The sequence below is a fragment of the Aedes aegypti genome, chromosome 2 (genome assembly GCF_002204515.2).
Source record: "Aedes aegypti strain LVP_AGWG chromosome 2, AaegL5.0 Primary Assembly, whole genome shotgun sequence".
Taxonomy (NCBI): domain Eukaryota; kingdom Metazoa; phylum Arthropoda; class Insecta; order Diptera; family Culicidae; genus Aedes; species Aedes aegypti.
The window spans coordinates 26,657,660-26,675,879 of record NC_035108.1 but is presented as its reverse complement, the minus strand read 5'-3'; the positions used below and the strand labels follow the sequence as shown (position 1 = coordinate 26,675,879).

At 35.4% G+C, this 18,220-nt stretch overlaps 1 protein-coding gene across 3 annotated transcripts in view; it reads left to right on the top strand.

Moving 5' to 3' along the window:
* The window catches only part of LOC5577804 (serine-rich adhesin for platelets), a 572,874-nt gene that overhangs the window by 528,161 nt on the left and 26,493 nt on the right, over positions 1 to 18,220 (top strand). Inside the window, exon 12 of one of the 3 annotated variants that reach the window (XM_021840346.1) lies at positions 16,493 to 16,543. The exons of the other annotated variants lie outside the window; for them this stretch is intronic. Within the exon in view, the coding sequence (XP_021696038.1) occupies positions 16,493 to 16,543 (51 nt within the window). The remainder of the gene's footprint in view (positions 1 to 16,492; positions 16,544 to 18,220) is intronic. 3 annotated transcript variants of the gene reach the window in all.

The window sequence follows — 18,220 nt, the reverse complement described above, 5'->3', positions numbered from 1 at the left end:
TTTGCGTTATATGGGTTCGATGGGCATTCATAATTCGTCAAGGTTCAATAAAAACTGAATATTGAGATCTATACGAACACTTGGAAGCATATTTATTTATTTACAGTACTTAATAGTGTACAAATTGGCAATTTAAAAGTTTTGATGCTTAAACACTAGGGTTTCGATGCTAGTAATTAATTAGTTTTGTGGATTCTAACAACAAGTTCAATGTCTTTACTTCATAGTACGCCCATGAAACATACAAAATGATTCGCTTTTTCCAGCGAAATACATAAACATTTGGAAAACTGTTGTCCGAAAGCCTATTATGAACCCTCCAGGGGTCCGTAATAGGAATGTTACAAATTTAACTGAACCTTTATTTGTTCAGTAACATTAAAATTTGTGTACCTCAATCAATTCAATGCACTTTTGGAACTAAATATCAGAAAATTAACATGAATCGCATTATTATTAGATTTAGTTTTTATTCGTCATGAAAATAATGAATAATTTTGTAAATCTGAATAAAAAATACCTGCCAGATTTGTCGTTGGGAACTTTCTGCATGAATAATGATGAAAGTTATGTAAAAACACCAACACGGACCATTCTATGACATACATATCAACTTGTGACACTACGCTTTGATTTAAACATGTATAAAAAATAAGGTACGTGAAGTATAACCTAAAATACCATTGTAATTGTAGAAAAGCTGCATTCAAACGTTTTAATGGCTTACCAATAACTGTCACGCTCTACTAGAATTTCCCCGTGTAGACATCCTATGATATGTCAATGGAGTTTCAATTGAATTGGTTTATTACTCATAATTCAATGAATAATAATTAGCTTTCTTAGAGTAGACTGGCCTGTTTCTGATTACTGTCATACTTTTACTGCAGAAGACTATGAAATGAAGGGGTAGCATAAAAAATATATTTTTCGTCTCTCCTGATCCCAGAAAACCAAATACTGATAAAATTAATACCGCGTGGTATTCTTTACGTGGCGATTAGGGTCCCATATGGTTTTTGTATCATTTGAATCCTCAACATTTTCATCCATATAAGTTTGAAGTTGAAATTTTTTGCAAGCTAAACCGTTTGACGGTATGTTGATGCTTTTAGCAATCTAGGTATAAATCGCTTCTCTCATTTAACATGTGTGAACACTTTTTTCATCACCAAGATATTACACTCGATTTGATGATAAATATTAAGGAATACTTCGAAATCCTCACTTTAAATGAGAAGATATCGAATAAAGATTATGTCCAACACATTAAACAGTGCCTTAACAGATTAAACAAATCAAATAATGAGTATCCATTCCATATGCAGGGTTGGTAGCAGGTCTCTTTTTCGATAATTGGTCTCTATTTTAATGCAAGTATCTAAAAAGTCTCTGTTTTTATACATCTCTAAAGTCACTACCCAAGTAACCATGCTATCTAGAGACGAATGCCCCTTCTGTAACAAGAACCCTTACAGTACATTAGGAATTTTGAAAACCATACATTGATCATTAGAAATCAAGAAGAAACATTTTGTTACTAAACCAGCATTTTGGCATAATTATCGATCATATCCAAAACAACTCCAATGTAACTCCCGGTGGCGGAATTTGGGGCAAGTGTGCCACCCCATCTTTTTACAACAATGGGTAAATGTTTTTTCTCTTTCAGTGTATGTTCCCTTATGAATCTGAATACAATGTACAAAATATTATGAAAATTGATCAATGTTTTCACCTATTTTTATCGATTTTTGTATGAACACCGAAATAGGGTGCAGAACCACTTGGCACTTCCATTGTTTATCTTGACCAAATTGTCTGAAACTTTACAATAAGATAGCGTGATATAAGGTAAATAAGGATTTTTACAAATAGCGTGGCATAACGTAAATCTTGTATATACATAGAAATTGAATGGTGTTTGTATGTCACGAAATGGAATGAGAACGGGCTATCGAATTTTGCAAATTCTTCTATAATTGTGCTCCTAGAGTGTTCCGACGTGTTTTTATATATAAAATGGAAAAGTCGATAAAACTGAAGTGAACGGAACTGTCATTTTGTACGGGACGTCTTATGTCGTTTTTCAACAGCCTACTTGATGGCAAGACAAAGTCTGCCGAGACCACTAGTTATAATCAGAGTTTCACAATATCGGTCATATCAGCTGATGACTGATGTTCTGAAACTATCAATATCAGTTGCAAACTATCAATATCACTTGGATCTGACAACCAACAGCGGTGATGCGACATCGCACTCTAGATCACAATCACTGCAGAATGAGTGATCACGTGGCAATTACCCACGCTATTTATGTTTTTCAGTGACCAACACACAGTTTCAATCCGTCTGCAGCACTATCAAGATTATCTATACTGATAAATTGCCATTTTATTTGCTTAATTTAAGACTAAACATGACCCATCAGTGATATCCATAATCTATCGCCATCAATGCACTGGTGATGGAGTAGAGAGCAAGGCATCTAGTGCCCTCCTCAAATCCGGGACTGCTTCTCGGCACACCTAAACCGCCTAAACCAGACACCGGAGTCTGATTCTGCATGCGTATATGCATGGGACTTTTCTTCCTTCTATGTTGCATCCTACCGACGAATGCCGGCAGGTTGTAACCAAAATGTAGGCACTTATGGGACGACCAGTAGTAGCGGGGGAGAGTAATGTTGACAGTTTCCATTATATCTCCATTGCAACGTGGCCTGGAGTTCTGTACGAACATCAGATTTGATCGATTCGATGCGGAACGCGGTCGTACTACAAGAGGTAACCGTGAAACAATTGATTCCAGTTGACCTGGTTGTAGCTATGCATGTACCAGTACCTGCTTCCATCATCCTCATCAACCACCAAAGTGGGTTGAAGTGTTGTACTCCATGAATTGGACATGATTGGTTTTCCGTCAGACCGAAATTGAACGTTGTTGATGCTGGGAGTGACACGGTTGACACTTGAGCAAATCGATTGGGTGTGTTCTTTTTTTTTTTGTGCTCAACGTTGAAAGCACATGTCATTTTTGTTTAGCAATTCATGTTGACGAGCTTCAACAGATGAATATTTTGTTGCAAAACCACCAGTCATGCAAGAAGTGTTTAATGAATATTTAGCTATGTTTCGGTGTCTCGAAGAGAGTCATGATATCTAAAAACAAAACTGGCATATGCAACAAAACCATGTGGAAAAACGTAAAATTAATGGTTGACATCCTGAAGAAATTTCGAATGAACTTGAAATTTTCTATTGAATTCCTGGGTTTCTAGTAGATTTCCTAGAACAATCCACTGAAATTCTTGACAGGATTATTGGACGGAATGGTGAATTCTGGTTAAAGATTCTGAAGGATAAAATTTGAATACCCTAGAGATCACAAGCGTTGATTTTCAAAGTTCAACAGAACAATTTAGATCCACGAAAATTGTATGAACCTTCATGATCATGTAGCTTATTCATCAACCTACAAGATAAATTACAGATCTTGAAGCCTGTACCCAAATACATTCTTGAATAACCTCAAACAGTCTTTGAACTCAAAACATAGCAAAAAATAAATGAATAATAATGGATATTATCCTTGTTCAATGTTCTTGAAGGTATCAAATTAGTTCTTGGATAACCTTAGACAATCATTTGTTACATTCGAAACTTGTTATAACATAAGCCTGAAATCCACTTAATTGACGTTTGATTTAATATATAAATGCCTGGTCCATTCCATAAATGAAAGTTTCAGTGCATTAAACTTTCGAAAACTCATGTTTAATTTTCCCCCATTCCAAAAGTTTCTGCTTCGCCCTGATTCCGTTCCACGGCACATTGCTCCTTTGATGATGTTAATCGAATTTCCAGCCGAGGGCAGCAGCAGAATGCGCACAATTTTCACCTAATTGAGCATTTTCCTTCTCAATTAGCACCCGCTTCGGCGAGCTAACGTGTGTTCTGCTAATTCAGCAGTATCCTCTTTCCAGAATGAATAAATTATTGGGTATTTTTGATAACATGGGGCTTCATCGCATACCACATTTGGCTTACATGTTTAATTTCATGGAATGCGTGGGGCTCGATTAGGTATGTGTTCTGCTTCAAAGTTAAAATCTTTCGAGTCGGAAAATCAAACCAAAGCCATCTTCACGCGAGTCTACAGAATTAATTAGAAGTAATGTCAGTAGGGCAGCGACCACCGAAACCAAGGTTCCGCAACGCAAACCACCTAATCTGCAGCTCTTGACATGTGTCATCGAGGGTGTCCATTAGGTGTGGTAACCATCCGCTGATGGTTAGCATTGATAGAGATTTTACGAATTTATTTGGTTATTTCATGCTGCTCTGGTTATCGGCGTTGGTATCACCACATGAGGAACGAACTATGACAATTTTATTTTGTGTTATTCTTATCATTTTAATCATTGGAAATAACAGTTTTTTTTTTTAATTTCACAATCAAAACTTTATAAAACACTGTCAAATGCATTTTATACGTCTTGCACAGCTAGAACAATTGAATAATTTTCAAATTCAAACTTATTTTAAACCTGGAACCAAACGCAAAAGAGATCCTACTCTTTTTTGTTTATAATCGATTGGATAGAGCTTGTGGTGGATTCGATATAAAATATTAAGTTTTTCGTCATTTAAAACTAAAGGTTATGAAACTTTGGGTGTTTCTATTGAAACACAGGTTGGTAAATATATTTTCATAGCTGCTTATTTGCCTTTTTAACCCCTCTACCGGCAGCTTCATTTTTTACCGCAAAATTCAAATTCAAATCGCTATAACTTTTTTGTTTTTCAATATTTTTGCACCATTTTTTCACAAGCTCTCAAAAAACTCTTCTAGTTTTAGGATCCGTATCGATATTGATCATTGGTCATCTGGTTTTGACGATATTTCAAAATTTCTTGGGGGACCGACCCGTAACTAGAATCCCCCGTTAATTTCTCAGGCTGCAGAATTTTAATCGTATGCGGATATTCACTCTTCGGAACAATACATTAATGAGAATATGTTGTGAAAAAATGAAGCAATTTGCTGCAGCCGTCTTTAAGTAATGGCCATTTAGGTTTCTTGAACCACGCTGGCCAAATAAAGATCTTAAAAACTTCAAAAAACATCATATCGTAATTTTCAGATATCTCCAAGAATACTGAACCGATTTGAATGATTTTTTCAGAGAAGCTCCTCATTACCTGGCATTATATAGCCCACATTTTATTTTCATCAAAATAAAAAACAAAATGGCCACCAAAGACATTTTGTATGGAAAATGTCGGTCCCCCAAGGAACATCGGAATATCTTTAAAACCAGATGACCAATAATTGATATCGACACAGGTTTCTAAACTAGAAGAGTTTTTTGAGAACTTGTGAAAAAATGGTGCAAAAATATTGAATTCAAAAAAGTTATAACGATTTGAATATTTATTTTGCGGTAAAAAATGAAGCTGCCGGTAGAGGGGTTAATGCACTGAGCAACCGTGTTGTGAAAAACTCAAGTTCTTAAAACTCACGCTTCAGATTTTTCATGCGTGAGTTGTCAATCACGCAACTCAGCAGTCAAAAAATCATGGATGAGTTGGCTCACCTTTTTGACTCATTATCTCGTATTTCCACAGTTAAGTCACACACGGCAATAATTTCTCGTTAGTCTGGTAAAATTATAGTAATCCTTTCCAACGTACACAACAACATTCGGGTTTCACGAGTTTTTGACGGGTTTTGCGACTAAATCATTTTTTACGGTTTGAGTTGATTGAGTGATTTTGCATTTAAATCTCGAGCGTAAGATTTGCGAAGCAGATCCCTAATACACGGTGCTCCCCTGATCGTTATTATCAGAAAAAAATCTCCATCAAATCTGTGCTCACCAGTCGATTTCTATAGCAAAGCTGCATGTCTGGGCAAAATTTTAAAAAAATCGTAGGGCCCGTTTTGAAGTTACGCCCTTTTGAATGTGTAAGTCCACTAATTCTAAGGAAATCTGAGATATTCAAACGAATTTTCATTGGCCGAGAATATCAGGATAGATATAACATTAAAATTTGAACCAAAGTAGGTTTTTATAGTTATTTGTAAGTTCTGGGAAGAGTTTTTAATGAGAAGATAGACGAAATTTGGAGTTACGTCCTTTTGGAAGCGTAACCATTGAAAAAACTTATTTCCAATAGTTTAATTAAGCATTCTTATACTTTTGAGCATATTCAAATGTTTTAAATGGTACATTGCACTTATATGCCGCCAAAGTATTTCACAATTAACTGATTTTCCATAGGCTCAAGTGTTTTAAGGCATTACGGAGCTAATTTCATCATGTAACCAAATTAGTTCTTGTAGCAAAATATTTTTGCTAGCTTGGTGAACCCATGTACTCACGATTCAGTTTATTTTACATGCAATTATTGTTACCTGTTGTACATCGAAGAGAAGCTTACGTCAAGGAATATTTTACGAGGTAAGTTTTCGGTTATGGATAACAGTGTATGGAATAAAATTAAATTAAAAATGTAGAAAGCAGCGATACAAAATGGAAGAAAACAATGCAAAGTTTAGAACATCCGTTGTTATTTTGTTTAATGGTTTGAACTCCATTTTGTAGCATTTACAGAGCTTAATTTTATATGTTTGTCTTTGTTAATTTGGAAAACTTTGTGAGGCTTCAAAAGTATGATTTTTTTTTACATCACAAGCACAGTCTGCGATCGAAAACAAATAAGTTTACATGGAAATCTTCAGATTGTGTAGGATTGGAACCATATTCTGGGGTGTCGTCCAGCAGGTTATCAACAGGGCCACAGAACAATTTACGATTTTCCGGTAATCAAAACTGGAATTTACGTAAAATCCATGAACAACTCTGTTTTAACCATATTTTATATATCTTTTCAAAATTATACCCCTTGACTTTGAATTCCATTATCACGAATACACGGTGCTGCTGGAACATACATATTATCGAACTTGCATGAACCTCTGATCTTTTTTCACTTGAAGTTAGCCTTGATAGTCAAAAAAAGCTTGCGGAATATTAAAAAATCTTTCATCGGCAAAAAATTGAAAAAAGTCTATTTTTGTATTTTTAACCTTCTTCCATATATGAGTTCATAGGAGAATATTAAAATTACACTAATTTTGATGCATTGCAAAAGCTCAAAGACTTATTTGATGTACTTTGAACACGAATTGATCACAAGACGTTTCAAATTGAGGATAATTTCTACCTACATTCACACAATGTGACCAGCCCATGGTGGTATGCCGTATATTAACGACATCGCATTTTTACATAAATTAATTAAGGTAAACTAGAAATCCTTTATAAGAGAGATTCGCGGAAGCTGACATTTCTGTCAAAGTGTGAGCCAATCGAGCAGCGAGACCTGTCAAAGTGTGAGCCAAACGAACATGCGTTATGTTTGTTTTGAACTTTTCTTGAAGAGTAATGTAATCCGCTTGAAATTATTTCGGTAAAAGTAATTTTGCATGAAGCAAAAAAATGAAATGTTTTACTTTTTGAATTTTTGTCAATGCGATTTTTAGTTTTTGATTTTTTCGGCTGTTTATTAGTTTTGATATGTAGCTCAAAGATCTATAATGAAACAAAATACACTTCATAGCAATGAGGAAGTCATGTCCGTGTTACAATATTATTCTCGACGCCGAGCAACATCAGCACTGCTGGTCTGTTGCCAAATCATTCCATTTTACTTCCGCTTATCTCTCTATAAAGGATCACTAAGGTAAACATGCTACAACTTATCAAATTTCCATCAATTTTTCCAATTCTACTGAGTAATTGAAATCATTGGAGTTCGTTATTGAACATAAAGCTTTTTTAAGATAGCAGAATTATATAATTGCATACAACCATTAAAATAAACAGCCATACAATTATATAGGTCAATGTACTGTTTCGATTTTGTATGCTATTTTCACTCTAGCTGGTCTTGTTATTCACATTTGTTTTGATTGAAAGAAGGGGGAAGATTTTACGCAAACCTGTATACAGTGTGTCTACATCCAAAACTAGAACGCATACAAATATTGTATACTCTGTAGAAAATTTAGGATGGAAAATATAAAAAATCTATGATAATCTTATATTTCTTGTATGAGTAACAATATTATATGATATTTGTAAAGTTTTCATGCAGAATTCTATTAAAATCTTGCAGCCGCTGATTGGGTGCGTTTGCTAAAACCTCACATCATTAACGTATCCTTAGTTACATTCACATACTTAAAACTGAATACACCCGATTTTGTTTTTGCACGGGGGATGCGTACCGTGCAAAAAAAGTTTTTAGTTCAAAATTTCAAAAACCGTGTAAAAAAAGTAGCACCAGTTCTCGACGTTTCGTGCAAAAATAAGGTTTTGGCGGAAAAAAATGTATGGATGTATGTATGCACGGCCGTGTAAAAAAAAATCCGTGCAAAAACAGAATCGGGTGTACATACCATAAAACGGAGTAACTTTGATAGTTTTTTTTTAGGAAAAATCTAAATATTTTATTTTTTATTTATAAAACAAACACTGGTATGTTAGTTATCGATTGCACATGAAAGATTGCATAACGGTTCGAATCTTTTTCATATAATCGAAAGTCAGTTTTTGGTGATGGGGTTACATTGATAATGAGTAAATAAGCACATGAGAATCCACAACAAACTATTGTTTGACATCATCACAGTTTGAATTGGATTGGAGAATGTTAATAGAGAAACTGGATTAGAGTTTATCAATTAAAATACAGAATTTATTGAACAAAAAACACCTTTAAAAATGTTTTCAGTCAAAACAAAAATGACAAACACCATTATATGTTGATAATAATGGGTATAAAATTATATCTCTGAATCTATCCATAATCATGTTTCGACATTGAATTCACCATAAATCAATAGTTTTTGAAACATGAATGAGTATATATCGAATGAATCCCGTAAAGTACATGAGGCGTTGCATACCTCTAGGCTTTTAACGTTATATGGGAATTTGTGACTTTGATTACAAAAATGTTTCCAAATTGTAAAATGACGGGGTTGGTGGTCTGATGACGGGGTTGGTGGTCTGATGGCTACCGCTTCTGCTTCATATGCAGAAGGTCATGGGTTCAATCCCAGGCCCGTCCCTTTAATCGTACTTTGTAGTTGTATATCTCTCACTTGCTTCTATCTTCCATTCTAAATATATCACACTCAAACTATTCGTTAATAGCAAACGCTAGAACCAGAGACGGACAAGAAACCGTTTCCCTAACGCTTCCCACTTCCACGCGCACGCCTGATACATAGGCAGTCTGCTAACCACAAAAGCAAACCTCTCTGCCATGCCTTTCCCCCATCCATACATACACTCCCGCATGAACTGGCGTGGATGCAGTGGAATATATACGGTCTACGTGGGAGCCAGTTCATCATCAATTCCTCCCCCTTCCCCTCATTGGTCTGCATTCTGACGTGGCAGGTGCCATTGTTGCCTAAAAATAGAAGATCACCAGCACTTATACACTGAGGATGCCTGTTAGTCCCAAGCAGTCATTCGGTTGGTTCCTTGTGTAAGTGTAGCTGATCTGGCGATACTGGAGTGCATCCACGGGCGGCCAATCAAGCTCAAGCTCAAGCTCAAAAATGTTTCCAAATTGTAAAACTGTTTTTCGCTATGAGGTTTGATACCGGATTCATGTTCTACTATAGCTACGCCATCAAGCATACTACGTACCGAACTCATTATAATTTCATGAAATAGTGATAGTAAAACAGATTATTTTTGAACGTTTTGAAAGTGCTCAAAACTCATCATTTTTTAATATTCGAATTTAAAACCTGAAATACTCTCAATTGGCACGAAAACAGCTCCGAGATGAAGTGCCACACAGTATCAGTGGCTTACTTTCACTTACTTTCACTTCACTTTCTTTACTTACTTTCACATTCGTTTTGCTTTACTGAATAACATAATGTTTGTTATTTCGTTTAATACGTTGCGGATCCCACACTATCAAAGTTACCCGCATTATCAAAGATACCTCATTTTTATATACTAAAATTTATGTGTCCATGTTGGTTATTAAAATAGTTGTGTCTATTTCACAAAATGTGCCCTCCAGAAGTGCGAAGTCGTGAATAAAAGTGCGGGAATACGTCGGATCGACATAATGTCGATCCGAAGTGATCCAGTCCTTTTATTCAAAATCAGGCACTTCAATCCCCAAATTCAATGTGTGCATTGCATATGAGTAGATTAGTGACTGCACAAAACTTGTATCACGATGAGCTTGAGACCACATTAAGGCTATATAAGCCATTTACTGATAATCATGCTATAGTGAACCCTCTTTCAAGTCTTTTGCGCGTATAAGCACAAGAATTTAGCCAATACTGCCATGTGTATCAATTTCTGGGAATTCCTATTCCGATTAGAAAACATTGCCGCATACGTAGAATATTGCTGATTTGATTCAGAAAGAAGAATACAAAGCCTTCGTATGAGCTATTCTGAGGTGAAAAGTAAAATTTCTATTATATAAAATACGGCATACCACCATGGGCTGGTCAAATTGAGTGAGTGTATGTAGGAAATGATGCTTAATTTAAACATAAAAGAATTCTTTCATGTTAAAGATATGTCAAATTGGTCTTTAAGCCGTTAGAAGTCATCATATTAGTGTAAATCTAATACTCTCCTATGAACCCATATATGGGGAAGAACCAAAAATACAAAAATCGACTTTATTCAAATTTTTGCCGATGAAAGATTTTTTAGTAAGCCGCAAGCTTATTTTGACTACAAAGGCTAACTTTTAGTGAAAAAAGATCGGAGGTTCATGCAAAATCGATAATATTTGTGTTTCAGCACACCGTGCGCAAGTTCCAGTTTCTAGAATGGCATTCCTTTGAATTCCATTATCACGGGACAATGTCATACAAGGTAATTATATATTCGGGACAAAAGCATTCAGTCTAATAGTGCGTTCAGGGTGATGACATTCGGGTTAATGAAATTCGGAGTTAAGGTATAGAATCTTCTCAAGAGAGTTCAATTCTCAAGGGAGACATGTAGCATAAAGCTCTGAAAGTGTTATGATTTTAAATTCAATTAAACCAAATAATAACGAATGTTTCTTACTTTTCTTAAGCATATTTCAAGTACTGAGGCTTTCTCTTCACGAGTTACCATGAGAATGGACTGATTGATTTATACAATTATTTTACTATTGTATTCATACAGAGCTCTTACGTGTTCGTGAAATCTAAAAGACCGAGAAACCCAATGGTAAAATTATAGATTTTCTGAAATATATAAATGTAGTGATGTATGCTACAAATGATCACAAAAATTGACAGTGGTGTAGAGTTCTATAGTTTGGCCAATTGTGCATTACTCAGCAATTGAAGTTTATGTTCTGAGGTAGTACAAAATTAGCCGCAATAGCCGGTAGCTTCTGCTCTATGCCCAGGGAAGTCAAGGAAATTTTCATTACGAAAAGATCCTGGACCAACCAGGAATTGAACCCAATCACCTCTAGCATGGCTTTGCTTGGTAGCCACGGATTCTAACCACTCGGTTAGGGAAGGCCCAAGGTAGCTAGTTGGGCCATAACAATATTTTATGAATAATAAAAATGACACTAACAGTGCTCCATAATGCCTTACAGCGCATGAACCTTTGAAATAATAATCAATTGTAAAAGACTTTGGCGACATAAAAGTGCAATGTGTCATTGAAAACTTTTGAAAATGCTTAACGAAATGCCTGCTTAAAAGTATGCCGAATTAATCTATTGGAAATTTGTGTTTTCAATGGTTACACTTCCAAAAGGACGTAACTCCAAATTTCGTCTATCCTCTCATTCAAAGCTCCTCTCAGAAGTAAAAAATAACTATAAAAACCAACTTTGATTCAAATTTTCATATTATATCTATCCTGATAATCTCGGCTAATAAAAACTAGTTTAAATATCTCAGATTTCCTTAGAATTAGTGGACTTACACATTTAAAAAGGCGTAACTTCAAAACGGGCCCTACGATTTTTTTAAAATTTTGCCCAGACATGCAGCTTGGCTATAGTAATCGACTGGTGAGCACAGATTTGATGGAGATTTTTTTCTGATAATAACGGTCAGGGGAGCACCGTGTAATAAGTTTGCTCTCACGGGAGAGCGATTGATTGAGATTTGAGTGTGAGTCCATCAACCCTGCTGGGCAGTATGTTAATTTGCTTCAAACTGACTTTCGAAAATTGACATAAAGTCATTTTTTTGTCTTTGGTGAATTAAATGCTAAACATCGCTCATGGAATAATTCCCAAAGCAATTCCAATGGCAGAGTTTTATTTGATGACTGCACTTCAGGATATTTCTCATTTTGATACCCTAATAGCCCTACTTGTTTTTCCTCTTCATCGCTTCTACGATTGATTTGGCCTTAATCGATTTTAGTTACCTTTGTAACCAACTGGTTACTCACGCTGATTTTGATTGCTGAGGCGTCCGATTTAAAAACGGTCTCCGGCAGTGTCAACGTAGCACGTAATCCAATGGAGCACATGGGCAAACATTATGACCGATTGAATGAACTGCTTGCTTTTCCCATAGTAACTCCCATATACACTTTAAAGGGCTTGTGCGGTCTCAGTTTTCATCCGAATGAGCTCAAATTTTGGGAGCACACTCAGAAATTGATCTATAATCGATTGAACGGTGTGGAGGAAAAACGATTTTTCGATTTACTCTAATAAATATGTATCGAGATTAATCTTGATGTCAACATTTCTATATAAACTTGATATTGACAATGCTCTCGAAACTTTTACAAATTCTTGTTGAAGTAAGGGGCATTGCTATACCAGAAGGAAAATTCGAATCAGTGATTATAGACGATAATCTTAAACTCTTAATCTGTCTTAAAAACGTGAGGAAAAGGCAATATCAACGCAATTGCGATCCTGCTATGCATGGAAAATGCATATGGCAGGATCTGCAAAAAAATTTAAAAACGGTTTATCCAATTGAGGAACACAAATTTAGAAAACCCTGGCTCTAAGCCTGTTTGGGAATTATGTTCAATGTTGGTCATGTTGAACATGTGTGGTGGTCCACATCAACTAGAATTATTTTTTTGCCAATGAACAGTTCGGATTCCGACATGAACATTCGACCACTCATCAACTTTCACGTGTAACAAATTTGATTCTTTGCAACAAATCTGAAGGCTACTGGTCTTGCTCTTTCATACATAGAAGAAGCGTTCGACAGTGTTTGGCATGAAGGTTTGGTTGTAAATTTAACCCCGCCATGCCTTTGGAATTTTGTTTATTATTGCTTCACTCAATGATTTTGTTTTTGGCTCAAACCTTAACACGCATATAAGGAAAGTTTAATGTGACTATTGAAACATTTTTGTATTTTTGAAAAATATTTGAAATAATGTATTATTTTATAACCTCCAAATGCCTGAGTCTAATTTAATGTATAATACAAAAATGTGTACATTTTACATTTTTCAACAATCAACATATCACCAACCTGGTGAAATTGAAATATTTTAAAATTGGTTTTCCCGTTAGATACACGGAAAATGAAATATGTTCCAGAAAAGAAAAGATTTTTTTTTTCAAAAGTATTGTTTAAAATTGGTATCCAGAGGAAGATTCAAAATAATGAAAAAGGATAGGGATGCTCAAAAATAAAAATTAAAAAATCTGAGATATATTTACGAATAAAAATATATCATTGTCCAAACCGTGTCGAGATCGATTTTAGATAGCGAAAAATGATACTTAGATCGAAAGTACAAAAATGGGCAGGGCTAATAAAATTTTAAGAAAAACCCAATTTAGTTTTACCAAATTAGCATGATAGTATTGCCTAATAGAGAACACCTAGATACAAGAAATAGATATAATGTTTGAAAGGAAAGGAATTTAAAAAAAACTTTAGTTTTGTTGAAACGAATTAACCCTCTAATACTCAACTCCGCCTTTAGACGGGGTGCATTTTGGAATGTTGTTTGTTTTTTCGTAGCTCGAAAATCAAAATGGTTTTATGTTTGGCTTAAACCTTGACTCATAACACGCATATAAGAAAGGTTTATTATGATTTTTTAAACTTTTTTGTATTTTTGAATATTGTTTGAAAAATTGTATTCTTATATAACCTACAACGTGTAATCAATCGTACCTATTATATTTTTCTACGAGCTCCGTGGTAATAAAATAATGTCAACCCTGTTCTTCCGTTAATTACACGGAAAATTACACGTAGAAGTCCTACCATCACCAGAGTATTTAGTCTTCCTCTAAGCAAGTCTCCCATGAACTGTCTAGAACGTTCTTTACTTTGAGAATACCTGCAGAATACTGAGTAACTTGATTTTCAAATAAACTAATGAGAACTGTTAAACTAAAATTGTGCACGTTTTCGAACTGCTTTGTACCGGATTCAGCTTTTGAGGGTTTCAAATTTCAAAGATGATTTCCAAGAAGGCTCAAAGCCAAGATCCCAATGTAACATTTTCTTCGATTTTTTTATTTTGCAATTTAGGAAAAACGTTCAAAATTTCTAATTTTAGATCCTGCCACATAATTTGAATACCAGAATCATGAACTCGTTGAATTTTTTTTAACGTTTAACGTCGTCTATAAAAAACAGAGTTGGTTTTCTCTCTACATTTTGATATTGCTATGCTTCTTCCTTTAGCTATGGAGTTTCTTGAAGTTTTGAGATCAATATGAATTGAGGAGTTTTTCGAAGAGCACTCGTTAAAAACAATCCTGTCAAAAATTCTAAATGTACCCGCAGAACTCTTGAAAATAATGATAACCCTTGAGTTACTGAACAACTCTGTCGAAGACGCCATCTTTCAAAGTGGTCAGGATCCAGATATATCCGCAAAATAAAAGTTCCATGCTCATTGGCGCCGCCTGTTGGCAAAACCTCAAATCTCGTAGTTAGAATAATGAGTGCCCAGGATCCTGAGATATCTGCAAAACAAAAGTTTAACTAGCGTCACCTGGTGGAAAAATCTCGAATCTCTTGACGAAAATAATGATAGCCCTTGACCTACTGAACATTTTTACTGAAGACGCTACCTTTCTAAGTGTTCAGAATCCTGAGATATCAGCAAAACAAATTTTTCATGCACACTAGCACTGCCTAGTGGCTGAGTACTTGAGCATTGTTGCTCAAAAACTCGGATCAAATAATAATAGATAAGAAGAAAAAAGAATAATGTGTGGACGCATAAGAAAGACAATTTAAAGCTTACTAAATATCAGACTACGATCCTATCTTTGGACGTTGCGTAGAATTGTCTTTACTCTCACCTTAACTACGCTTCATATGGAAATCCAATCCAATGCTAATAATAAATTTTCATTGTTCAACACTCCATCGTATCAATCAGAGGCATTATTCTGCTATCGATCCGTTTACCATCGTAGCATACTGAAACAGCATGAAAACTGATTCTCTCTTCTAAAACAAGCACTTGAAATCAAATACATCTTTAGCAGATGGTGATAAATCTAATTACAGCAAACTGCTTCTCACCTCTCATGTACCGCAGACTCAATCTTAGCAGAGCAAAATTAACCGAATAACCCTAAGACACATCAATCAAGATCAGAGATTGAGAGCTACCGACCACGTTATAAACCGTTAAACGCATTTTTATCTCACGTGTATGTCTATCACTTCATCATGAGAGGACATCACGTTAGTTTTTCCAATGAAGCAATTAGAAAAAAAAAGAATTTCTTACGAAGTTCAAGAGGGTGCTCAAATTTGAAATGGCTGTCAACACAATTTTAGTCTTAGATGCAAGCTATATCCTTCCTCTATACGATGCCACTAAGTAGCAATCTTGTGTTCCTAGGGAAATATCACGTGAAGCAAATTGTTTAGCTAGCTGGCGTACAAGCGGTCCACCTATTTGAGAAAACCGAAAGAACCACCCTTTAGTTTCAGCATATACATTCAATCTAATAGATCAGTGACATAAAATTTGAATTCTAACGATGGGGGCCTAGTTTCAGCGAGAATTGCTCATAGGACTGATATGAGATTACAGGCAAACTCATGCTTAGACAAAATCAAGCTTCAGAAATCGGTTTCAGATCTGCTACGACACTTTGGGGTTTAAATTAAAGACAAACAAGTGGAGTTCGATTGCTGGCACTTATCTAATATGGCTATAGATTTAACCGGGTGTGAGATTGGTGCCAGATACAGCTAGCAGCTGTTTGTTCAACTATCATATAGTTTAAGATTCATATATATCCCACAGAGTCATGCATGCGATGACGATAACAAATTGTGACTAACACTGCTTTCCCCGTAGATCTATTGTGCAACACTTAAATGGAATTTGTCGAAAAATTAAACAGAGTTAAACATCAATTCTAATTCTTATTTTCCATTTCCAACTGTCGTCCTGATGGGGACCAATTTTTTTATTGCGCCAACTCCGGAGTAGACTATGAGAAACAGTGCGAAGTTGCGATCCATCTGCAGGCTCCTGAAGAGGGTAACGTTTGTTCGAGTAGTTCGTTTAACGAATATTTTAGTAGAGCTGTCTGTGTTGCCTAGTGTTGTGCAGTTGACGACAATCCTATCGAGTCGCGAAACGAACCCTCAATTCGATGCAGCAAAGTATCAATCCAAGCCACGATTCCTTGCGACAAGCTTCGCCAGTAGATAATGTGTAGTTGACCAAATGATCGCATGACTCCAGTGATAAAGAGAAAGGCATTATAACATATCTGCTATAATCGCGCCTGTGGTCTTGCATGAACCAAAGTATAGTAAATTAGCATGCTCACATATTACTCATGAGGAAAGTTGTAGTTAACAATACATTAATATATTACACTTATATTGCAGGTAATTGATTCCAAACTTTTTTAATTGAATCTAGCTCCATTAAACCTTATGGTGCTTGAGCATGCTATTTGAACGTCAAAACCTTTTGAATGTTTGAAAAATAAATTATACCGTATACCAAGGTATGATTGATACCAAAAGAGTTCTCTCTTCGTTTCTGGTCACATATTTAAAAATACAAAATTACTAAAAGAGATCCGGTTCCCTAAAGCATGTTTGAAGCGATGCATTTGTCCCCATGTGTAGACCTAGAAAAAACTTGAACTATTTAAAATTTGTTCTATACTACTTGACGTTACAACGTACGTTGCTGAAAATGATGACATGAGGTGTTTTCAAAAAATCTTCAAGTAGGATAACCAGGCAGCCGTCAAAAATCTTACCAAGAATCCTACAATGATTATGTTTGGATTCAGCCCATAATCAATTTTGGAATCCGTCACTAGCGAAGAATTACTGGATATAGGAATACGTTTGAAATACTAATGGAAACTCGACGAAGATCTTGTGAGAAATTTAACTAAGGATTAGTTAAAGTATTCATCAAAAATCTGCCACGAGAATGTTAAGAACCCACAAGGAATACTAGTAAAAGATAGTGCCAATAATCAACCAAGTATATTGCATGAATATCTAAATAGAGCTCACGAAGAAATTCTCGGAACATTTCGCAAGCAAATTGATATCCGCTAAGGAAAATGGAAGGCTTCTGCTACAATCTTCGAGAAAAATCCGCCGAAAGGACGAAAGGAATTGGCAAAGTCACATTTTATTCTCATTGCATGATAAGCTCTCTTAAAAGGCATGGACGACTTTTTTCACTCTATTCTTTTCTAAATATTTAACAGTTTTATGCAAGGGATTAGTTGCACCTTCAAATGTATTTACAAAGATTTGGATACCGGTGGCCAATCCAGATACACGACTGGCAACGTAATGCACACCTCCTACATCCTTGGTAAAATTTCAATTTACTTCGAATTTTTTTAGGTGGAAGTATATGGAAATAGTATGTATCAAACCCTAATAGCTCACGTGGAACATTTTTTAACCACAATAATCACTTGGCCATTTGGCAAATCAAATGTTGAGTTTCATACTGCGTCATATAAAACTATATTTACTCGACAAAAGATGACCCTCAGAATCCTTTCTGGATCGAGGAGATCGTTGATCTTCCAAACCTGCAGTTCACCATTTCAAGTCCAACTTCAGAATCCAGATTTAAAGTCCAAAAGACAGATTTTTATCATTAAAAAACATTAATTACACAGCGCAACAAAAATGACATTTTTGCGTGTCTCAAGGATCAAATTATGTG